Raw genomic sequence first — 25,853 nt, 5'->3', positions numbered from 1 at the left:
GTACTCCGTATAAACCACCAATTACCGTAAAAGTAACTAATGGTTGACCATGTGCACAATTAGAAGGAAAGTCTTCGGGAAATCGAACACAATACTCCAAACAAAAACAAAAAAAAACACAAAAAAAGGAATAAGTGTAAAATATGTCGAAATCTATCCAAGCATAACCGTTCCGATTTCCGATTCTTGAATTTATCAAAAGTCCAGGTCTCCGGTCCAAAACCAACAAAACATTCCCGGACCGGACTGATTTTTATGCAAGGTCTTTGGTTGAAGAATAGCATAACCATTCTTGTAGTTGAAGAGAAGTCAACAGCAACTCCCTGCAATCATGGCTTTAACACTAGCATTGCTCACACCATCCTCATTCTCATTCTCAACCTCCATTTCAAATTCTCTAACCCAACAACAACAACACAATCCCAAAAAACTTGCCTTCTTCTCCGCCTTCGATCCAAACCCGAATCAAAATTTCAACAAAAACAGTCAAATTCACCATAATTTATCACATTTTTACAACAAACCCACAAAAATGCCCCAATTTCTCACTGCAAAATCATCTCCAACTGACCTAGTTGCTCCACTCTCAGGCGCAATTAACCTCGTCCAATCAAATCCCGCTACTTGGCAATCTGCTATCTTCTCCAATGTCGTGATCTTCGTTCTGGGTTCTCCGATTTTGGTGTCGGGACTTTCTCTCTCCGGCATTGTTGCTGCCTTCTTGTTGGGTACTCTTACTTGGCGCTCTTTCGGCTCTCCTGGTTTCCTTCTTGTTGCCACGTATTTTGTTATCGTAAGTTTTGATTTCTCTTCTGTTTTTGTATTTTTTTTCGAATTAATTGCTCAATTTGTGGATTCTGGAATAATGGGCAGGTTTTTGAATTTTGGATTGTGATTTAAATTTTAGATTTTGGATTTTGCTGCAAATTTTGTGATTGGATAATGATATTGCTATGTGCCATAGTTGCTTTTTTTTTTTTTTTTTTTTTTTTACTGTGATCCGGTTGATGGCTGGTGATTTTACTGCATAAATTTTGCTAACATCTTTGCTGTAGGTTGTCGAGGCGTGTATTGAACTCGGGTTGCTCTTGTTGATCTTCCTTAGGGTTTGATATGTTTGAGGGTATTTATTCTGATATTTTGTTATGATATTGGCATCTATTCCTGTTTCTTGTGTGGGGGAGTACATTAAGTTTTTGATTGCTTTTTTTATGATTGGTTCTTTGTTTTTATTTTTCACCTGAGTGGCTGAATGTGCTACAATTTACACCATTACTCATTTGTGATTAAACAGCGTCTAAATCAAAATTGTGGTGAAAACATTCAAATTTGGCCAACATATCAAGCTAGTTGATTTAAAAGGTGAAAAATTTTCAAATTTGGTAAACATATCAAGATAGATAATTTTAAAGGACAACTTTTGTTCTTCTGCATGTTAGCTTGTAGATCATGAGAATTCAATGATCCTTCAGGCGAAGAAGGTTGACATGTTTTCAACATATTAGGAAAGTGATTGTCTCTTAAATGGAGAAATTTCTTACTCGACCAATAGGGTTCTTTAACTTCTTTTGAACCAGAAGTCTGCATGGAGGATTTATGATCTTTGTACATACCTATATCTGTATTGGATTCTAGTATTTGAAGCTATCAATTCATGAACCCATCACTTGATACTTGAAGTAATTTGAATTCTAAGATTTCTAGAATCGTACTGAACATGTTCTGAGAGAATTACAGAGACCAGGGTAGGTTGTTCGTATAATTCTCTTCATGGCTCAAACAACATGACCCATGAATTTTAAGAAGCCAAGTAGCATCAGTTAATATTAAATCCTCAAGTGAACAAACGGATGAGAGAAGATGTTGAGAATGAATTCAGTGTATTTCCCTGTCAAGAGACTCAAGACTTCATAGTAGGTTTTCCCTGTCAAAACGTTATTGTATTTTACTTTCCAATAAGCTTTCTGGCAGTGTTTCTTGTGGCTGCTTTACATCAGGAGTCAGGACCACAGCCTTCTTTTTACATCTGACAGGCATATTGGGTCTGATATATATGTCTTTTAATCCTTATCAGCTAGCATGAGACAACTATGCAATCTTTCTCATTTTGTGAGACTTTGTGATCTCCCTTCTATGCAATTTTAAAGTGACCTGTTCTGGAGACTGGATTACTAAGCATAGAGTCATAGACAAACCCAAGTGAGTTACTTATCTAAACTTATTGCCAATGAATGGATTAGTTTGTTTGGTCTGTATGAAGTGATGTTTAATCAAAGTTTGCGTTACTATACTTGGTGTAGACAATTTCTACGAGATCTTTCATGTTCTTGTTCTCTACCCTTCAGTGCAAGGCAATGATGGGCATATCAACATTCAATGGGGGTGATGTCCAACTTTTCTGCTTATGGTAGATTAGAGATACAAACGTGTCAATGTCATTGTGCTGCCCCTCCATCTCACCAAAAAGCTAATGAAGATGAACCACTGCACAATACCTTTAAACTCACTGCAGGGCATGAAAATTGAGATATTAATATGCTCATCCTGACCTTCACTGAAGGGCAGACAATAAGAAGTTGAAAGATATTGTAGAAATGTTTTCGCCAACTCGCAAAATGTAGGATCTTACACTGATTGGTGGACATTAACTTCAGTTTCATTCTATCTAATTGCTCCCAATGTTCCTCCTCCCTTCCAAATTAGCATTATTCTCTTCATTTTTCGGTTGACATGATACAGATAAAATATCAAGCATCATATAGAGTGTGTAATATTTCAATAGTTGCGTAACTTGCGTTCATTCTAGTCCACAGTTCCACCAACTTCGACTCTTGATATCCAAACTTGATTGTTTATTAAAAAAAAGGTAAAAGGTCCCTAGAGACTGCCATTTTTCTATAATTTTTCTATAATAACCCGAGGGAAATAATGTTTTTCCTCAAATGTGGGGTGTGTCCCACATCCTTTAAGGTTATTATTGTTCTATCATGCATCTTGACTCGGATAATACCTAATCCGACAGTCTTGCAAGTATGCTCATTTCCCATCAAAATGGTGTCACCGTCCAAACTTTGATATTTCCACCGACCCAATTTAATCGTCGCAATTTCCTTTTTCGTCCGACCCAATTCAGTTGTCATATTTCGTTTTATGGCATGAACCTAGTGGTGGAACTAGAGTGTGTCATCCTTTGTCAAGTTACACAACATAAAAAAAAATCGTTTTATCTTTTTTAATTCATCTCGTAGTAGTTAATACTTCGTATGATATAAGTTATATTTCGTGCAACAATCTAACTCAAAGAGGCTGGTGTCCTAATGGTTTTGGCAGTTATAATAAGAGCCCTTGATAATTAGCGGGTCTGCAGTTTGTAACAGCCCAAACATCCCAGAAGGCCCATGAGAAGGGAAGGCCACCTGTCATTCATTCACCGGTACAACAAAAAGCAACAAAAGAAGGAGCAACAAGTGAAGGCAGCAAGGTGCATTAACAAAGGGGCAATACGGTTACAACAGAAATGCAGGCCAGTTTTGGTTTTGTCTTTTAGTGTCTTACACTCTTACTATTGAATCTTTTTGTGAAATTGTGCTTAGCACTGGAGAGTTATAGCCTCAAGCTATTATTGAGAGTGGTTCCCTAAAGGCACCAGAATCCTTGTAACCGTTTCTATCAATCAAAATCTACCATTTCCCTTATTTTCTGCAATCTTCTTCACTTATTTTTTGTTCAATCAGATGGCCTCTTACAACTTGGTATCACGATCATGGTGACATCGGTGCAACAAAGGTGTGACCAGATAGAGCAACATTACACTGGGCTTGAGTTCACCGAGTTGGAAGGGAGACTGGCCGGTGTGAAAGGTGGCGTGACAGAGGTGTGCACATAACTCCAAGATCACAACTCTAATATTGCCCACATTGTGTTCACGGCGGTGCCTCAAGGTGTGGAGGCGGCGCAACGTTCACTTGCGGGGCTGTTATTTGCGTCCTTGGAGGTCGCAACCAAGAAGCAAGAAGAGAGGGCTTTGGCCTTGGCTGAGAAAATGGAGGGAAGGGTGGACCGTTTCAGAGAGGAGATACAAGAACTGGTGACCAAGTATCAACACCAGGAAACACCATCCCACAACTCTGGTCACGACCAACCGATCGGGGAGAATATTCAGGGCGAGAAGAATGGAGGTAAGGAGAGCTTCGGCGGTAATCATTGAAAGTACCGACGTTTGGACATGCAGGTGTTCGATGGCACGAACCCTGATGACTGGATAATGAGATGCGAGCAGTTCTTCGAATTTTACCACTTAGACGAGACGGAGAAGATGAAGGCAACCCTTGTGTCAATGGAAGGAGAGGCGTTGAGGTGGTACAAATGGAAGCATCGCCGCCGTCCCATAGAGGGGAGGACCGACTTCAAACAACGTCTTCTTCGACAATTCCGACCAACCGAAGCTGGTAATTTACATGAGCAATGGATGGTGACCTACCAGGAAGGAAAACACGGTAGAGGAGTATTGCCGGAATTTTATTGGGTTGGCCGCCCACCTTGACGACATCCCAGACACAGTGATGATGGCAAAGTTTATTAGTTGGCTGAAGGAAGAGGTTAAAGTAGAGATCTGGATTCTAGAACCCTTCACCCAGGAACAAGCCATGGATCTGGCTGTACGGGTCGACAATCGAAATCGGGGCGGGTCACTTAAAGGCAAATCTGGAGCCTCCGAACCCGGTATGTTTTCTTACTTCAATAAAAGCCCATTAATTAGATTTGTGTACACCCCACCCAAAACCACGAATTACAATAATCCCAGTTACTCCCATAACTCCAAGACTGGAACTAAGTTCACCGGCGAATCCCAAGCCTCGGTCAACATGGCGAAGTCACCATCAACCTCATACCGGAGCTCCGGTGAGAAGAGGAGGCTGACTGAAAAGAGGTGCAAGAAAAGAGAGAAAAGGGGTTGTGTTTTCGGTGTGATGAACCAGGGGAGTGGGTCACCGTTGTAAAAGGAAGGAGATGAGTGTTCTACTAGTAATTGAAGAAGAGACGGCGAGTGAGGAAGGAGGTGAGGACGACAAACCGGCGACCGAAGAGCCGGTGGTGACGCCGGCGGAGGTGTCGTTGTGCTCGGTGGTGGGGATTTCAAACCCTAAAACTATGAAGTTGGGACGGCGTGTCGGAGAAGTGACGGTGCTGGTCATGATTGACCCAGGAGCCACCCTTAACTTTGTGTCTCGAGAGGTGGTGGAGAAGGCTCGTTTACGCATCACTAATTCAGGGGATTTTGGAGTCTCTTTGGTAATGGGGACACTGTGAGGGGGAAGGGAGTTTGCAGGAATGTTCGAGTAAGCTTGACAGGAGGGGTGGAGATAGTGGAACAGTGTTTGCCGTTAGAGTTGGGCAACGTTGATATCATCTTAGGGGTGCAATGGTTGGAGAAACATGGGGTTGTCACCACGAATTGGAAAACCCATGTTATCAGGTTTCAGATTGGGGGCATGCCAATGACATTAGTGGGAGATCCCTCACTAGATAAAACACAAATCTCACTCAAAGCTATGATAAGAATCTTGAATAAGGAGCGTAATGGAGTATTGGTGGAGTTGAATTTTTTAGAAGGGGAAGCAGAGATCACATCTCACATGCCCAGGAACCGAATGCCCAAAGTTTTTGGAGGATGTTGTGAGCAGATTTTAGGCAGTGTTTTAAGTCCCCCGAAGGCCTTCCCCCGACTCTCGGTCACGAACACTCCATCCATTTGAAGGAAGGGAGCAACCCAGTGGGCGTAAGGCCGTATCGATATCCTTGATACCAAAAGGATGAGATAGATAAGCTAATTCGGGAGATGCTCGAGGTTGGCATTATCCGACCTTCTACTAGCCCCTTCTCTAACCTGGTGCTCCTTGTGAAGAAAAAAGATGGACCGTGGCGGTTTTGTGTGGATTATAGAGCCCTCAACAAGGAAACAATTCCTAACAAACACCCAATTTCGGTGATCGATAGTTACTTGATGAACTGCATGGAGCCACAATGTTTTCAAAGTTGGACCTCAAATCAGGTACCATCAAGTTCTGGTCAGACCCGAGGATGTTCACAAAATGGCCTTTCAGACTCACGAAGGCCACTATGAGTTTCTAGTAATGCCATTCGGGTTAACCAATGCCACGACAACCTTCCAATCCTTGATGAATCAGGTATTTAGACCCTACTTGCGCAAATTTGTTCTTGTTTTTTTTTTATGACATCTTGATTTATAGTAAGAATGAGGAAGAGCATGTAGAACACATGAACTTGGTGCAGTCCAAACTGGCCGAACATAGCCTGTATGCGAATTAAAAAAAATGTGAGTTGGGAAGGCAGTAAGTGGCTTATTTAGGCCATATCATATCTCACAAAGGGGTGGCAGTGGATATGGAGAAGGTAAAAGCCATGGTGGGTTGGCCAATTCCAAAGAACCTTAGAGAGCTACGAGGCTTTCTTGGATTAACGGGCTACTATCGCGAGTTTGTGGCCCACTATGCAAGCATAGCACACCCCTTGACCGAGCAGTTAAAAAAGATAACTTTGGCTGTTCTGGTGAGGCAACTAAGGGTTTTGAGGCCCTCAAAACAGCAATGAGTACTGCACCAATGTTATCTATGCCCAACTTCAGTTTGGTGTTTGTGGTGGAAACTGACGCATCCAGATACGGGCTTGGCGCCGTACTTATGCAGGAGAGTCGCCCACTCGCTTATTTCAGCAAACTTCTTGGTGTTCGCGCGAGAGAAAAGTCCATTTATGAGAAGGAACTATGGCAATTTGTTTCGCCATATTGAGGTGGAAGCATTATCTGATGGGAAGACACTTTGTGGTTAGAACGGACCAACAAAGCCTCCGTTTCATCACTCAACGAAGGGAAATTGGTGCCGAGTATCAAAAATGGGTGAGGAAGCTGATTGGCTTCGACTTTGAAATACAATACAAACTCGGGAGCTCGAATCGGGTAGCTGATGCCCTTTCACGAAAAGGAGGGGTGCTAGAACTTGGTGCCATGATCACGACTCATGGTAATGAATGGCCTCAGATAGAAGCAGAAGTGGAGAAGGACGAGTTCCTGGCAGGAATAAAATGGTGGGAGTAAGCAACCTGCAGGTTTCTCCTTGGATCAAGGAGTACTCAAACACAAGGCGCGAGTGGTGATGTCCAAAAAGTCTACCCTCATTTCTTCGCTACTGGAAGAGTACCATGGCAGCCAGTTGGAGCCATATGGGTGAAGTAAAGACTTAATTGAGGATGGAAGCAGATGGTTTTGGCACGGGATGCGGAAACAAGTAGGCTAGTACGTAAGGAAGTGTGTAGTATGTCAACAAAACAAATTCTCCCAGCTCAGTCCGGCCGGGTTGTTGCAACCATTGCCAATTCCAGTTGCGATTTGGGAAGATATTTCCACTAATTCATCGGAGGGTTTCCCTTGTCTAAAGGGTTGGATACAATCTTTGTTGTGGTAGAGAGGTTGTCCAAATACGCTCATTTCATTGGGCTAAGGCACCCGTTCAATACTAAAACAGTGGCTGACATGTTCATCAAAGAAGTGGTCAAGCTCCATGGATTTCCCAATTCTATCGTGTCAGATCGAGATAGAGTCTTCATGAGCATATTCTGGAAGGAGTTGTTTAAACTCCAAGGAACACAATTGAAACGTGGCACAACTTACCACCCTCAAACTGACGGTCAAATGGAGAATGTCAACAAGAGGCTAGAAACTTACTTGAGATGTTTTGCTTCGTCCTAACCCAAGTCTTGGGCCAAATGGCTGTCTTGGGCTGAATATTCTTACAACACTGCCCCACACACTTCCACCCAACTATCTCCTTTTAAGGTAGTGTATGGAAGGGATCCATCCAAGCTCATTAGGGTGGGGAGTGGCCACACCCTGTGGATAGCATGGAAGAATGGATACAAGAGCGGGAATGGGTGCTAACAGAGCTTAGCTTCAATTGAACTTGGTGAAAGCCCAACAACGCATGAAGATTAATGCAGACAAGAAAGGAGGGAGGAATCCTTTGAGGTGGGAGAGGAAGTTTATTTGAATCTATAGCCATACCGATAACAGTCATTGGCAAGGAGACCTTGTGAAAAGCTTTCACCCAGATTTTATGGCCCATTTTAGATAGTGCAGAAGGTGGGAACAGTCGCCTACAAGCTGTCTCTTCCAGCCACGTGCAAAATACACCCCGTATTCCATGTGTCAACTGAAAAGGGCAATTGGTGAGCAGCCAACCTTACCCATCATTCCCACACAAATGACAGCTGACTTGGAAATGGTAGTTGAACCAGAAACCGTGTTGAATTCGAGGCAAAGGAAGGAAGGCAGTGAGGTGATGACATGATGACAGAGATTTTGGTAAAGTGGAAAGAGCTGCCAGCATTTGAGGCGACTTGGTAGGAGGTTACAGCCATACAGACCAGATTTCCTACCTTCCACCTTGAGGACAAGGTGTATCTTCAGGGGGAGGGTAATGTAACAGCCGAAACATCCCAAAAGGCCCATGAGAAGGGAAGGCCACCTGTCATTCACCAGTACAGCAGAAAGCCAGAAAGCAACAAAAGAGGAGCAACAAGTGAAGGCAGCAAGGTGCAACAACAAAGGGGCAATACGGTTACAACAGAACTGCAGGCCAATTATGGTTTTTGTCTGTTAGTGTCTTACTATTTAATCTTTTTGTGAAATTGTGCTTAGAACTGGAGAGTTATAGCCTCAAGCTATTATTGAGAGTGGTTCCCTAAAGGCACCAGAATCCTTGTAACCGTTTCTATCAATCAAAATCTGTCATTTCTCTTATTTTCTGCAATCTTCTTCACTTATTTTCTGTTCAATCAGCTGGTTTGTTACACAGTTTGACTCCTAGTAAATTCAATTTGCTTCTTTTTTTTACATTTTCATTTATCTTTCCCCATTTTTTTCATTATATTATCATTTTCACATAGCTACTTTCTTGATTCATTTCTTCTAGTTCCTTCTTTGAAAATCCAAAATATTGAATCAAATACTAATATTTTGCTACAAATATAGAACATACCTCCGCTTTTTTTTCTTTCTTTATCTTTTTTGTTATAATTAAACCATTTACAATTTCGCAATATTCACACATTCTCTTTTATCAGTTTTTTGTGATTTATAATGAATTATATAGTCACGTGAGTTCTTGTTAGATTCGTTTCGATATATATTTTCAAAATATCAACTTCTATAATTTAATTTATGTATAATTTGAGATATTATGGCAAAATTTTTGCATTGGCAAGCGTGAAACATCAAATGGTGCAATTATAAAATAACAATTTTTTTAAAACAAAATTATTGATTTTTTTTTTTCTCTTATAGGTTCGTTGTTATTTATATATTTTATCTAAGGAAATGTTCGAGCACTTAATTTTATGATTTTCCCCATAACTACATATTGTTTGGTTAATTTTGAAGAGTAATTTCTTTTTTGAAAAGCGGATTGGTTATTTGGTTGTAATATTTCTTTGAAATACTAATATTTTCTTTTCAAACGTTATTTATTGATTGATATTATGTTTGTGATGGTGGTAAAGCCGGTGACACACCATCCGTAAAATCCTTGATCTGCCACTGTATGGACCCACAAATAATTTTTTAGCTCTTTCTTTCCACTTCCAAAAGTTATGGCCCCACATTCTCTCACAATCAGGAAAAAAAGTCTTCCACTATCTCCCACCATACCTACTTTTCTATTAAATTATAATAGATAAGCTTGCATAAAACTCCTTGAAAAGTCTATGACGACGATTAAATTGGGACGGAGGGAGTAAGATGTATACCACTTTCTGTTTTGGCACATATGGTGTGATGCTCCCGAATCAAGCATCCGCTTACCACATATTTCATTGCATTGTTCAGAAACGGAGTAACAATAATCATCTTTGTCATTTGAGACGTAACTTGCCTCTTGTTTTTCTTGTTGTTTTCCTCTAGAGTTGTCGTGTTCTTCTTGTATATTACTCTCTTATTTGGGAAATTCGCTTTAAAACTAGGATGCTCGGACTCGGGTACGGGTGTCCGACTTGGGTACGGGTCCAAGGGCCGGATCCTTAAATTTCTAAAATGAAGGACTCGTGGACTCGTTTTTGAAGGGTCCAAAATATGGATATGGACTCGGGGACACGGGACATTATTTTAATTTATGTACATCTTTAATAAAATATGAAGTGGAGTACAATTACATAAATGTTTACGGCTACCAAAATTAGTTAATTGCAGTTTAAAAAAAGACTTACAGTAAAAGGAAAAAAAAAGTAAAAGTAAAATCGGAAAAAAAAGTAAAAGTAAAATCGGTCCATAAATACAGAGTAGTTAAATACATTTAACCTAGGCAGGTAGGTTGTAGCTATAGAAAACATAAATAGAAAAGTAAAAGAAAAATCAGTCAAGTAGTCAACAAATAATTAAATACATTTAATACAATTGTTGATAGGCTGAATGGAGAACAACTGTCAAAAACCGGTCAACACATCCTTTTAATGAAGAATAAAATTAGGTTTGACCCAAAAAAGTTGAAAAAAGGCCCAACAAATTAGATCTACGACTTATCTTCTTCCCTTTTCGAGCTCTTCCAAGACCCATCAATGGAGTCTCTTCCAATCTGCAGCAAAGGACGACGACGTCACCAGATAAAGTGATAACGGAGGTGTCATGCTGAAGGAGTCGTAGTGTGGGAGTAGTCGTACAGTTTAAGGGTTGGATCTTTAAGGGCGAGTCCGTTTTCTGTTGCAAGCGTCCGGTCCGGATTCCGCACCGGCACCCGCGTCGTGTCGTGTCGACATCGGTACGGCGGGTGCCGGTGGCGAGTCCGAGCATCCTAGCTTTAAAATGTCCAAGCTCACCACATTTGAAACATGACATTTCTGCAAGAGGTTTAGATTTCGATCTAGATTTTGCCCCCTTTCCTCTTCTTCTAGTTGTAAACAATAAAATACAGTTCGTGAGCTTGTTCCTTGTATTTTCTTCCATTGCTAGATAACAACCCACTTATAGCAACCTTTCGAAGATCATCCACTAAAAGTGATGTTCTAGTCTCATCCATGGTTAGAGTATCACCCACAAGCATCAATGTTTGAACCAGATTTTCGTAGGACTTAGGCAATTAAAGTAGTAGCATGAGTGTTTGGTCTTCCTCATCTACCGTCACATATATATCCTTTAAGTCTAATATAATCTTTTTGAACTTATTGATATATTCTCGGATTGAGGTTTCCTCTTCCATCTTGCATGTATACAACTTGGATTTCAAGTAGATCATATTTTTTAGTCTTTGTCATAAAGTTGGTCTCTAACTTTTCCCACATGCCAGCAGCCCTTAACTTCTTCATTAACCAAGAATGCAACATCTCTCTGAAGGCATAAGATTAAGCTCGCCCGTGCTTCAAGATCTAGTTCTTCCCAATCCACATCCATATCAACGAGCTCTTTTCCCACCAGCGCTTTATGCAAATTTTGTGAAATTAGCAAATTTTTCATATGCATCCTCCAATAGAAAAATCATTTATCCTATTGAATTTTTCATTTTCATATTTCACAACTTTCACCGTTCCACTAATAAAAGCCATTATACGAATTTTTAAATCAAAAAAATTTACCACTATGGATTGTGACGTTGGCTTTGATACCAACTAATCTTATATGCACGCGATGCTTGCGAAATTATCGTAGCGGAAATTTGGCTTTTACAAGATAATATGAAATGGATATCTCACAATTGTGCGTAAATAATATATAATAATGAAATTGAAAATATGATTTTTATACAACTTTTTTGTGATACATTTCTAATTTTTTACAATGCTTATACTTTCTTCATTCTAATATTATGGCACCATTTACCTTTTAATGAAGTTTCACAAATATTCCACCAATTCCATCTTGAACATAAAATAGTTTCTTACTACCCAATACACCTTTACATCTTAACACTTGTTGATTTATTTAATTCTTGTAGTCACATGAACAAGTTTGTATTTTTGCCTTTCTATCTGTTCCTTTTACCATTTCCAAAATTCTTGTGCAAGAACTATATGGTGCAATAATATTGTAACGGGGGAAGTATAACAATTTTAATTTCATAAACACCTTAAATAGATTACTTAAGTTTGAATGATTGTTAAAACAAAATCAATAGTAATATAGAGAATAAAGGAGACTCTTCCATTTCTCAACACTCCTCCTTCTAGAGCTTCCTTTGAATGCCAAGTTTTCCCCTTAATCGGTCGAAGCTTGCTTTCGGAAGTGCTTTGTAAATATGTCGTTCTTTAGAAGTACAATGAACAATGTTGATCTTTCCTTCGCTTTCAGCTTCTTGGAGAAAGTGATTTTGTTTTGATATGTTTTGTTTTTCGGTGTAGAAGTGGATTCTTAGCAATAGCAATGGAAGATTACTATCACACAATATCTTTGTGGATTATTTTTGAACTTCTCCCATTTTTGCTAAACTTCTTCTCAACTGTGATTTTTGTCTGATTTGCGGCTGCATTATATACAACGATATATTCAATTGCACAAGATTGAGCCACATTATCTTGCTTTTGGCTAAGCCAAGAAAATACGCCATTTCCAAGTGAAAACACGTATCCCAGTGTACTTTCATCGATAGGTCCAACACAATCACGATCCAAATATCCAATTAGCTCTTTATTTTTAATAGGCGTGTACCATATTCCATAATATGAGGTTTCTTTTCGATAACGAAGAACTCTCTTAATTGCTTGTAGATGTGTTTGGTTCGGTCCTGCATAAACTTTGCTAACATGCTTATAGCGTATATCATATCTGGTCTTGTAGTAGTTACATCAACATCTTCTGAATATTTTATTTGCTCAACTTTTCATTTTGAGCTAAAACCTCTCACAAATTCCCCTCTTAATTTGCACCGTTCAAACATAGTTTTAGAATTTTTCGAACTTTTATGTCGTTATTTCTTTGGTAAGCGTATGTGCTAGATTCTTTGTTGACTAAGTCACATATGTCAGTGAGAACAATATGTTGAAAATTTGCTATGGCGAAGAATCCAGTATTTCATGCTAGAAGTAACTGTGATTCATCACTTCATACGCGACTTAGTCAACGAAGAATCCAACAGATACGCTTACCGAAGCAATAACCAAATAAAATTCGAAAGTTCAAGACTATGTTGAACAATGCAAATTAAGAGGGGAATTTATGAGAGGTTTTAGCACAAAATGAAAAGTTGAGCGAAGAAGTATTCAGAAGATGTTGATGTTAAACATAAATAATGCTGAAGCATGCTTATTATATCTAACAGCTGTAAGACCAAATATGATGTACACTATAAGCATGTTAGGATTATGGCATATGGTACACACCTATTATAAAATCGGAGATAATTGGATATGATATTCGTACAGTGATTTTGTTGGATCTATCGATGAAAAGTACATCGGGATACATGTTTTCACTTGGAAATGACGTATTTTCTTGGCTTAGGCAAAAGCAAGATATTGTGGCTCAAATCTACCGCAGAAGCTGAATAAATCGCAGTATGTGTGGCCGCAAATCAGGCAGTGTGGCTGAGATGAATTTTAGTTAAATGGGAGAAGTTCAAAAACAACCCACAAATATACAGTAAATCTGCTATTGCTAAAAATCCAGTTTTACACCGAAAATAAAAATATCACTTTGCCCAAGAACCTGAAAGCGAATGAAAGATCAACCTTGTTCATTGTACTTTTGAAGAATGACATATTAACAAAACCACTTTCGAAAGCAAGCTTCCCCCAGCAAAACTTAGCGTTTAAAGGAAGCTCTTCAAGGAGGATTGTTGAAAAAATGAAAAAGCCTCCTTCATTATCTCTAAATAAACATGTTATTGTTAGTTATTATTATTGATTTTGTTTTAATAATCATTCAAATTTAAGTAAATTGTTTACGGTGTTTATGTAATTTAATTTTGTATACTTCCTTGTAAAATATAAGAAATACATCACAACAAAATATATTAAAATCATATTTTCAATTTCTTTATTATATTATTATTCATGCACAATTTCCTAACGGAGAGTGACTCATTCTAAATTTAACTTTGGGAGTTCTGTTTTGCATTCTTCAAGGTTTTGGAAAAATGTTGGACCTAAGATAGTCATGCACTTTTGTCTTCTTTGGAGCAAACTGACAGTTTCAACTTCCCAGTAGAGTATATTTTGGTGGTCTTTTTTTTCCCTGTTCATTTCTTTGTTGGGTGGTGTGTGTGTGTGTGTGTGTTGGGGGGGGGGGGGGGGGGGTAGAGATTGGAGAGCTGTGCCACATAAATTCATTTATGGACAGAATTTATTTTCTTTCTATATATCTGCCTCCTGCGTCGCATTTTGGGATTGATGATTCAACTTATGTCAGGGAACTGCAGCAACCAAGGTCAAGATGGCACAAAAAGAGGCCCAAGGGGTTGCGGAAAAGAGGAAAGGAAGAAGAGGGCCAGGTAGTGTCATTGGTTCTAGCGCAGCTGGGTGTGTGTGTGCACTTCTTTCGATATATGGAATAGGTGGGAAGGCACTTTCTCAGCTTTGGCAACTTGGCTTTGTTGCCAGCTTCTGCACTAAGCTGAGTGATACTGTTTCAAGTGAGATAGGGAAGGCATATGGAAGAACAACGTAAGTGTTTCATTTTGTATTCATCAATACTTTTTTTTTCACTCGGTTAGTATACACCACTTTATGTGTGCAATAGGTTTGCTTCGGTCTGCTGGAAGGCCATTTCTGTTTTATTCGCTGTTTTGTGGTAGCTTCAGATTAATATTCTAAAAAGTCCCTGAAATTTTGAAGATACCATTGTACCTTAGTGTAATTGCTCAGATTTTTGTAGGTGAAAGCTAAGACAAGAAGGATGGAAATTCTTATAAAATAAACTGGAAATTGATAGCTTATTCCTCTAACTTATCTCCTCTGTAGGTATGGATATTATGTTTCCCTTTTCCTTCCTAGCTATCTATTCTAACTACTTCTCAACTTATTTCCCAAGTTATCCATAAAGATATACTCTCACTCCCCATAGCGGCCCTGGCCCTAGATCAGTCTATTATGTTTAGTGCGTTTGTCAATAAGATAGGTCATGTGTGCCGAAATTAAGAAACAGTAACAGTTATAGCTGTAGAAAGATAATGCACATCGACATGCTTTGGGGGGAAAAAAAGCAATTGTAACAATCAGTATGCCAGGTCAGGATTGTGGGTTTGGGTAGGGCAAAGGATAAGAAGTTGTTCCAGCGAGATGCAGTAATGGCAATTTGGTTTATTTGGCTTAGAAAAGGCTCAACAACAACAACAAAGCCTTAGTCCCAAAATGATTTGGGGTCGGCTAGCATGAATCGTCGTAGGAGATCGTCATTGTCACCAATCAAACCAGAAAGGAGCAGGAAGTAAAAAGAAAAAACAAGGAAGAGAAAGTGAAATTAATGAAAGTAAGATGAGAGAAAAATGTATATATATATTATAGAAGAAATATTGTAAGAGATACTAAAAAATAAATAAAATTTAAAATAAATGAATAAGATAAATAAGTACATTTCAAAATAGCATGTGAAATTAAAAAAATTTGAAAGGATTTTAAAAATAAAATAAAAAATAGAGAGAATCAGAAACATTGAAGCTGTATAAGTCAAATGAAGTCATCAATGTATATTCTCTCCCTCCACTCTGTCCTATCCAACGCCATATTTTCCTCAATCCCAAGAAAGCTCATATCGTGCTCAATCACCTTCCTCCAAGTTTTCTTAGGTCTTCCCCTACCCCTTGCAATTCTATCACTTTGCCACCTTTCTATCCTCCTAACTGGGGCATCACTTGATCTTCTGCTTATATGTCCAAACCATCTTAAAATCAATCGGTGCAACCCCTACTTTCTTCCTAATAATCTCATTCCTCAAACGATCCTTTCTTGTATTCCCACACATCCAACGTAACATGCGCATCTCCGCCACATTCATCTTGTGCACGTGACAATGTTTCACTGCCCAGCATTCCGTGCCATATAACAAAGCCGGTCGAATTGCCGTGCGGTAAAATTTTCCCTTCAATCTTTGGGGCATGCCTGAATCACATTGGAACCCCGTGGCACCTTTCCACTTCAACCAACCTGCTTTGATTCTATGGGCCACATCGCCATCCAATCCTCCATCCTTTTGGATAATAGATCCTAAATAACGTAACATTTCAGAGCCTTGGACAATTTTGCCATCTAAGGTAATCGCCCCTGTCTCTCTATCTTGGACTCCACTAAACTTACACTCCCATATATTCCGTCTTGTTTCTACTCAGCCTAAAACCCCGAGATTCCAAAGTTTGTCTCCATAACTCCAACTTATTTTCCACTCCTTTTGTTTCATCAATCAACACAATATTATCTGTAAACATCATGCACCAGGGTATACCATCTTGGATTAACCTCGTCAATTCGTCCATGACTATAGCAAAAAGAAACGGACTAAGTGCGGAACCTTGATGCACTCCAATTGTAATGGGGAATTCTTTGGTCTTACCAACACTAGTTCTCATACTCGTGCTAACTCCCTCATACATGTCCTTGATGATATCAATATACTTCCTCGGAATTCCTTTCCTACTTAATGCCCACCAAAGAATTTCTCTTGGTACCTTATCATACGCCTTCTCCAAATCAATGAAAACCATATGTAAATCCTTCTTCTTATCCCGATAATTCTCCATAAGTTGCCTTATAAGATGAATGGCCTCCATAGTCGATCTCCCAGGTATAAATCCAAACTGGTTCTCCGAAATTTTCAGCTCAATAATCCGCTCCCAAAGTTTCATAGTATGACTCATTAGTTTGATTCCTCGATAGTTGGCACAATCCTGGACATCACCCTTATTCTTGTACAAGGGGATGATAGTACTTTTCCTCCACTCTAATGGCATCCTATTACTTCCCCAAATCTTGTTGAAAAGAGTTGTTAACCATACAACCCCTCTCTCTCCCAAGCATCTCCAGTTTTCGATACGTATACCATCGGGCCCCACTGCCCTCTTGCGTCCCATCTTTTTCAGTGCCATTTGGCTTAGAAAAGGCTCAGATTTTTTAAAAATGTTACTACCCTTATGTGATTTGTTTTGGGATAAAGTGACCTTGTTAGCTTCTTTATGGAGGTGGATGGGGGTTTCCTGAATTAATCTCCAGGGAGAGGAATTGGGATAATCTGTAATTTTGATAGAGTTTCTTTATGAGGACGCTTTTCCTCTTTCTGGATTACCCTTTTTAAGTTTAATAAAATGCTTTTTCGTATGAAACGAAAGTATGCCTGGTCAGGCTAGCATGGTTTCTTGTTAAAGATAGTTAAATATTTCAAGTCAGGATTCAGGCATATGAAGTGTAGAACATGTCCCAAAGAATTGAGCATCCCTGGATCATACAGCAAGATTGCCATCAACACCACCACTCAAAATATTACCTTTCTTCAGAAAACAGGACATCTGGTGGAAATATATACTTGAACTAAAGGTTGAAGGAGTATTAAATACTTGCGTGCCGTAGTGCAATCAACTCCTCACTGTATCACCTTTGAGCCACTAAGCTAATTTGATACCTACTACTGTATAATCGACATTATGATATGTGACATGGCCATTTGACCATCCATATACAAATATGGAAGAGATAGTAGATTAAAGTTGTTCCTTCACTATGTCGTTTGGCTGACCTATACTAATTTAAATTAGTAATTTAAGAAATCTCAAATCAAGTAGTATAATTAACTTCAGAATATAGGCAAGTCACCAGTAATTTCAGAAAAGATCTGAAATGTAATATCAAGTGCTATACCCATTAAATTTTGTTTGAATCAACAAATGGTTTGTGTTCTCTCCTGCCGTAAGGCCCATAAGTCAAAGATGGGAGAACAGGAAAAGGAATATACTTCCTCCGTTATTCTTTTAGTTGTACCATATTGACTGTGTGCACTATTCACATACTTATCTTTGACCCTTGTTATTTATATGTAAGGTAAATTATATTCATGTGGGATCTTGTTAGATTTGTCTCAACATGAATTTTCAAACTATCAACTTTTTATAATTTCCCTCAAAGATAATTAGAGATATTAGTGGTCAAAGTTTTGCATTGGCAAACATGCCAAGTCAATATGGTACAACTAAAGAAACCCAGAGGAAGTAGATGATTTATAGTTTCAGAGATTTGCCATTTACACAGGATACTGTTTGCGTCTAAGTGATCAAGTTATTAGAAATAGATAGCTATGTTTGGATGGCCAAGTATGAAAATAAATAAGGGACACATTCTTTAGTAGGTATTTCTTTCTCTGCAATCTATAGATCCTCTCTATTATTTCCCCTTGTTTTGTCCAGAAAAACAGTTATTGGGTCCTCTTTTCTTTTGTGCTCACTATTGGTGCTTAGGATATTAGATGCAAGCGCTTGTTCTTTTCAACCTTTTTTGTTTATGAATAAGTTCTGGTTAAGTTTAGTAAATACAGTAAAAATAACTTAATAGAGAATTGTAATACTGATCACCTAATAATATCCCCACCATTTGGAAATAGTATTTTACAACTTTTTATTTTTGTAATTTGATGTAATCACAATGCATGAGTTAAAAGGTTTTCAATACGTGAGCAGGTACCTGGTTACAACATTCAAAATTGTTCCAAGAGGGACCGAAGGTGCTGTAAGTGTTGAGGGAACCATTGCTGGGCTTCTAGCTTCAATTCTGCTTGCCTTTGTTGGTTATCTTATTCGCCAGGTTCTCTATTCTACTTGCAGCTGAATTCTGTACAATTGTGTTTTCTTTCTTAAAGTTTGTTGCATGGAAATTTTGCTTTTTTTTCACTGGCTTGCTGGATAATACGACAATGGGCCTACTAAGGATTGTTATCTTTATAGCGTGTTTGGTTACTGGGTAGCGAGTCGCCCGAAGTGCTAGATTAGCTAATCTAACTTGTAACGTAATTATGTAAGCACCATATAAGACCCAAGTTTTTACATCCAGTGGAGCCTTCGATGATTCTATCTCCTTCCCAGTAAATAGGACTTGACTAAAGTAAATTAAGTCCATGATAGCATCATGCTCCACAAATTCCCGTGGCGAGGGGATTGTGGAGACTTCTTTTTAATCTTTATGTCTGCTAAGAATTTGGCTTCCTAACACTTGACACTGTCACCACAAGTCCACAACACAACACAGGTGTTGCTAAGGGTTGATTAACACAGCCTACCTTCAGAAGGTGAATGGTTTTTGGAAGCTGTGTCAATTTATTTTTATGCAGTAGTTCAAACGTAAAATTTTACCAGTAATTAACCAAAACTTCACTCATATACAGTTTTCTTTACTCAATTAATTGGGACGATCATTCTCTGGGAGTTAGTGCCAGAGGCCAGAGTATTGATATTAAAGTGACTGATCAGGTTCGAAAATGTGTCGCTAGAGGTATAGGGGTTTCGCAGCGAATTGGTTAATGTGTTTAAATGTTTCTGGTATCCACAGCTTCGTTTGGAAGTGAAGCTTCTTAGGGAGAGCACTATACAGTGGAATAAACGCTTTTGGTTGTTTGGGTAGGAGGCTAAAGTTTTTGGTGGAGAAAATGGATGAGAAGGAACAAACGCTATCCTGGACCTTGGTGTATAGGAGTAATAGTTTGAAGGAAAAAGGTACTGTCTTAGTTAAAGGGAAATATTGCTACGTTTTTGGAGTCAAAAAGCAACGTGGCAGTGTACTGGTGAATGGTGATGGTGAAAAGGATTTTGCATCATGTCGTTAACAAAGGGGGAAAGTTGGACTTTTATCTAGGCACCTGTGATGAGAAAGATCCGTACGGATGATGTTTTGAAGGGAAGTTATTTCAGGTTAGCAAGTAGCTGCCGTTACTTCCTATGTGTTCTCTGGTACCCATGCTGGATGCTCGATGCTTCAACATATGGACTCTTGCACTTCATTTTGGACCAAAACACAAACTTTTTTTGAGTGGTCGAGAATGGCACTTTGATACGTACTTGTGTTTTAGTCTGAGTATCATGGTACGACCTCTTATCTGATCTCTTAATGGAATCTGAACTTTTCTTTAGTTGATGCCTTTTGGGTTCAAGCAGGCTAGGTCAAAGATGGTTTGTCAACTTAAAGAGAAGGCGAGAGAATTAGTAGAAAATAATGAAAGTTGATTCCTTTTGAAACTTGGTGGGGCACATGGAAGAAGGGATATCGGCTGATTTGTTGGGGCATAGTGTGTTAATCTGTGAAGCTTTCAAGTTATCTCCTTTTGACTCTCTTGTATAGCTGGAGCCAGTATCCAAGTACTTCTTTTGTAGGAATGCCTGTTATTTCTCATCTCTGTAGATAAGATCATATCAGTTCTTTATCTTGAGATTTTGCTGTTCTCTATGGTTAATGCCTACTTGAGGTGAATTGTTTTCTGTTTTTATGCCTAGGTCTCCTCAAGCATTGTTGCACCTGTTTTGGGTCTGTCAAATATATTTCGGGGGACACCTTTGCATTCTCTTTTTAAACATTCTCATTAGTGCTTTCAAAAACAAACAAAAAAAACATTTCTCATTAGTTATTAAGTACTTCCTCCGACTTTTAATACTCGCAACGTTTGTGTATTTTACACTATTCACATATTCTATTTTGACTATTGTTTGGTTATTTATATGTAAGATAAAACATAATCATGTAGGATCTTGTTAGATTCGTCTCAATTTGTATTTTCAAAATATTAACTTTTTATAATTTTTGCTTAAAATAATTAAAGATATGAATGATCAAAGTTTTGCATAGGCATGCGTGAAAGTTAACAACGTTGCAAGTATTAAAAATCGGAGGAAGTATCACTTATAAAAAATGATATACAACCAATTTTTTACTTCATGTACAATTTTTGACTGAATCATGAAGAGAAAGCTCTTCACTATTTGTTGGACATATGATTTGTTCATACTACTTCAATTGCGTCTTATTGGCTGTCAAGTACTTCAAGTTGGAATAGCTTGATAAATGTCAAACTTTTCATTTGGGACGACATGCAAATATCCAAATATGAGGAGTAACCGAGCAAGGCTATAAGTTTGGAGAAGTTATCCAAGCATATTTTGGGAGCCAAAATTTAGCTAGATTTGTAACACGACTGTTCCACAACCGTTCATGTTTACTTCCTTACTAATAGGGCATTATATTCTTAATATTTAGGCTCTAAACTGTTTTCCTTTTCTGAAGTTGTCAGAATACTAACCTTTTTGAATCAGGATTATAATGATGGTCATGTTATTTTAACATAATCTTTGCTCTAGTCCTTCACTTTTTTCTGTTATTGACATTGAATGGACATTTGTACTAGAATTCAAGTAGATTACTATCTTGGATCATGTCAAAAAAGCAAAGTTTAACCAAGGTGTTTGCCAAGGGACCCCATAGTGAAATGCTTCAATGCGTCAGCTTGTGAAATTGCTAGTTCTGGTGTACCTAGCATGAAAATTCAAGAAAAAAGCATGTTGCGATGATGTCTCAACTTTCAGTCACATTAACCCACCATCGTAGCTTCTGTTGTGAGTAGTCTCTCATTATATATACTGCTTTAGGGTGTGAGTAGTCTCTCATTATATATACTGCTTTAGGGAATATTTGAACGATAATAGTAGGTGGGTGATAAGGGAAAAGGGATGCACAATAGGTGGGTGATAAGGGAAAAGGTATGCATAATAGGTGGGTGATAAGGGAAAAGGTATGCACAAGGTTCATGTGCTGCATCCTCCATGAAAAAAAATTGTGGGTTTTGGTGCTCGTTTATAAATCGTAGTCATAGTTGGATCGTTAAATGGAAGGATATCTGAGGAACAATAGATAGTGTCAAGTAAGAAATCTAAATCTAGTTCATTGTGATGGCACCAAAGTTATATATAGCAAACTAACTTCTTGATTGCATTTTAAAAGTTCATGAGTTGTATGATTGGATGAACATCTAGTGAGGCTTTTCCGCTAAGTATATAAGCTCTAGTGCTAGCCTTCATTTGTGAGTATTGTGGACTCTTACATTCAGGACATTATGAACAACAGCAATAGCTTATGAGAAATTGCAACCAAATCTGACAAAACTTGTAGCAGGAACCTACTTTCCGCCTTCAAGGAAGGGTGAAAGCAACCCCTCATCTACATCTTACTACATAAAAAAATGCTTATCCTGTTCATTAATTCTACAAGACAATTTAAGAATTCTCTCTCCAACTGATGGATCAGCTGTCAACTGATCTTTACCAAACATCTTGCCATTTCTCTGCCACCAGATAATAAACAGTCTCAGCGAGCGCCACGAGATACAACCTACTCCCAACTGACGTCCTCTTAGTCATTTTAATGGCATTAGCAATTTCTACTGTAAAATCACACACTGCTCTATCATAATGAAGCAACTTCAGAATGTTACCCCAAATTTCAGCAGAGAATTTGTATTTGAAGAATAAATGTTGGACTGACTCATCGTGTTGTTGATAGAAAACACACCTTGAATCAACCTGTAACAATTAGCCATTCTGTCCTTGGTGCTCAACCTATTCTGAATAGCCAACCAAAGGACAAAAATGCTTTTTGGAAGTAGCTTTGTTACCATAAACTACCCTTCTCCAAGTTACTTTCTCAAAATCCCTGCGCAACTGCAAGTACATTCATTTAATCGAGAAACAGCCTTGATATATAAAAGCTCCCATTTACTAGCTGCATGAACATAATCTCTACAAGCCAAGATTTTCTACACCAACCATGTTGCAGAATGAGGAATATTCATAGTTAAGGTAACCCACAGCAATTTTGACAGAGCTGTTTTGTTCCAAGTGTAAATCCTTGATATTCCACCCTCCAGGTACCTTGGGTTTACACACAGTGTCCCAAGCAATAGGAGCCCTTCTTGAAGCAATAGAGTCATATGTCCATGTCCATGTCCAATCCATGTCCATAGATAGGTTCTGCAAATCCTCTCTATAGATTGTATGACTTTTTTAGGCAACAAGAAAAATCTGACTCCAGAGTTTGAAGGCTAAAAAGCACAACCTTGACCTACTGCAATCTCCCAGCATAAGAAAACTTCTTGATTACCCAAGACTTCACTCTATTAACATATTTATCAATCAATGGTTTACATTGATTAATAGTCAGCTTGCAACTCGAAAGAGGAATGCCAAGGTATCTAAAAGGTAAAGAGCCTTTAGCAATACCAAGAGAAGAAATCAACTGATTCTGAATCTCCAGACTCATACTGGAAAAATATATTTCATTTTTATCCATGTTTGCTTGCAATCCAGAAGCCTTGGAGAACTTCGAGAATGCATCAAACAGACGCTGAACAAAAAGCACATCACCTCTGGAAAATAATAATAGATCATCTGCAAACATAAGATGCGTGATCTTAAGCATTTCACATCTGGGATGGCTGTTAAAATCCGGATTATCACTCGGAGGGGCCACTTACTATTCCATTCCGATTGCAAATAAGAAAGGAGACGGGGTCTCCCTGGCTAAGTCCTTTCTTAGCATCAAAAGGAAGAGAGGGCTTTCCATTTATCAACACAGAGAAAGAAACAGAGGTAACACAAACCATGATCCACCTAATAATAAACTGAGTAGGGAACCCAAGTTCTTGCATCACCATTTCAAGAAAGCTCCATTCTATGAAGTCGTAAGCTTTCTTCAAATCAACCTTGATCATGCATCTAGGAGATAAATGCTTCCTAGAATAAGCTTTGACTAACTCAGTGGCAACAATGACATTATCTCCAATATGCCTCCCTTGAAATTCACTAACAACACTGCCTACCACCTTCTGGAGCCGAGCAGTTAAAACTTTGGAGATGATTTTGTAAAGAGTGAATAAATTCTTAATTATACCAGGTGCACAATAAATATTGTAAGGCGGATGTAAAGTACCCAAAATGCTTAAAAGTTAACCCTGTATAGTTATTTACTTTTTAGTGATAAAATTTTCTTTTTAATAAAAAGTATCCCTTCAAAATCACTCGTAATATATAAGGTAACCATGTAACCGTTTAAAAAGTTTATTCATAAAAAATTAAAAGTTACCAAAAATTGAGTAAAAGTTACCCCTAGATACAATAAATTTATTATACAGGGTGCGCGCAAGACCTATTGCACTTATTAATTGCGTAGTTTGTTATTACATTTTTTTAAATCCTTGTTTTCTTCAAAGTTCAAACTTGCATTGTACTATTTATGATGTTACTTTTTTCAGTTTACACATTCTCTAATAATTTATGTGTTTAGCTATCATTTTTGCGGTTGTGGGTGTAGTCTAGAATATGTGAAGGAATACTGAGAACTGATAGTCTTTCCCTTGAGTGAGTTATTTTTCACCTTAGTCTCTTTCAGTATGGGCATCTTTTGTAACTGTAAAATGTATTTGACTGTATTATTAAATGAGTTTATTGATGGTCTTGTTTTCTTTGGAGCAGATAAATTTAACTGAAGCTGTAATCTGTATATTAGCCTCTCAGATTGCTAATCTTGGTGAAAGTGTAATTGGTGCTTTATTTCAAGACAAGGAAGGATTTCAATGGGTAAGCATCCAACTGATACTATCTATGTTATTTGTGCTATCCCTGGGTTCTTATGTCTCAGAAACTTGTTACTCTTTTGTGGCTGTGGATTTAGTTTTTTTTACCCGAGTTTGCTTTCCTCATAGTGGGACTTTATCACTGCATTTTAGTTGGTTTTTCATGGACCTGATCATGAATTCTCTTGTAACGTTACCGGGACTGGTTTTTCCCTACTGTTTTTTTTTTTAATATACTTCGTAAAATTTTGGAGAGATCTGTGGCAGAGGGGGACGATCGCAGGTGTTGTTTCGAGTACAGTTAAGCCCTGATTATCTCATACCTGTTGGTTCTGATGTGTCTGCAGCTTAACAACGATGTTGTCAATGTCATTAATATATCCATGGGTAGCATCTTGGCCGTCCTGTTGCAACAAGTTCTGCTTCGTAGCGGGCTCTGGTAAATTTACAAAACCCTCAATAATGTTTATGTTTTCATTGCTAATTTGACAGTGGTTTTATCTGTGCCGTCATAGGATGAACTCGTATGACTCACTTGACCATTTTCATTCTGTCCCGTAATAATAGCAGTATTCTCATTTGTCTAAAGAGTTGATTATTTATTTTTGGTGAAGTCATTTTTAGATAGATAATACATTAGTGTTTTTGTCCTTGGATAAATATTCAAACTTTGATCACTGTTTATTTCTTCTTTTTTTTAAATGATTGTATGTTTCTCCAGAAAAATAGTTCCATTAACGGAATACAAAATAATGTCTAAGCAGAATGGTATGAAAGAGAAAGAGGAGTTGTAGATTGAACATTTCCAAGGAATCAAGGACATCCAGGTACAGTTTGAAAAATCCTCTTTACGCTTGAAATAATTAAGGAAGAATAAAGTTGAAAGTATTCTTAAAAATGGTAATGATGTCGTCGTTGATTGTTTTTGCCTCAGGTAATCAGGTTCCATTTCCAGTAGACATTCAAAAAATGGAGCAAACTCATGAAGCCTCAATCTCAACGGTGTTCAAATGGAAGCGAGCAAATCTCAGAAGTCGTGCTGAATATAAGAAAGAGAACTGATTTGTTAATAATAATAATATTGTCATCTATAGTGCGTTTTCCATCTAAAATAACGACCAGGTGTATATATATTCAGGTTCAGGTTCAGGTTCTTTCATTTGATAGTTTCATGTAATGCATTTTGTAGTTCTGTACAATGGTTTCCTTTTTTGTTGCTGAGGGAAATGGTATAAATACAAGCAGCGCTACATTTTGGGTCTTTGGTCAGGTTAGTTTT

At 38.2% G+C, this 25,853-nt stretch overlaps 1 protein-coding gene across 2 annotated transcripts; it reads left to right on the top strand.

Moving 5' to 3' along the window:
- The first annotated feature begins 215 nt into the window (after positions 1-215).
- On the top strand, positions 216-25,835 carry LOC110782695 (protein VTE6, chloroplastic). 2 transcript variants are annotated; one of them, XM_021986909.2, is made up of 7 exons: positions 216-793; positions 14,402-14,655; positions 18,648-18,771; positions 24,474-24,578; positions 24,922-25,013; positions 25,339-25,401; positions 25,509-25,835. In XM_021986909.2, coding segments are annotated over exons 1-6 (1,038 nt in total). In that variant the 5' UTR covers positions 216-331; the 3' UTR covers positions 25,340-25,401; positions 25,509-25,835. The 2 variants fall into 2 exon arrangements, with proteins under 2 accessions (XP_021842601.2, XP_021842602.2); XM_021986910.2 differs by having other exon boundaries at positions 25,296-25,401.
- The last annotated feature ends 18 nt before the right edge of the window (positions 25,836-25,853 follow it).

Source organism: Spinacia oleracea, chromosome 4 (genome assembly GCF_020520425.1).
Source record: "Spinacia oleracea cultivar Varoflay chromosome 4, BTI_SOV_V1, whole genome shotgun sequence".
Classification (NCBI taxonomy): domain Eukaryota; kingdom Viridiplantae; phylum Streptophyta; class Magnoliopsida; order Caryophyllales; family Amaranthaceae; genus Spinacia; species Spinacia oleracea.
The sequence above is the reverse complement of the archived record's forward strand: the minus strand, read 5'-3'. Positions and strand labels throughout refer to the sequence as shown.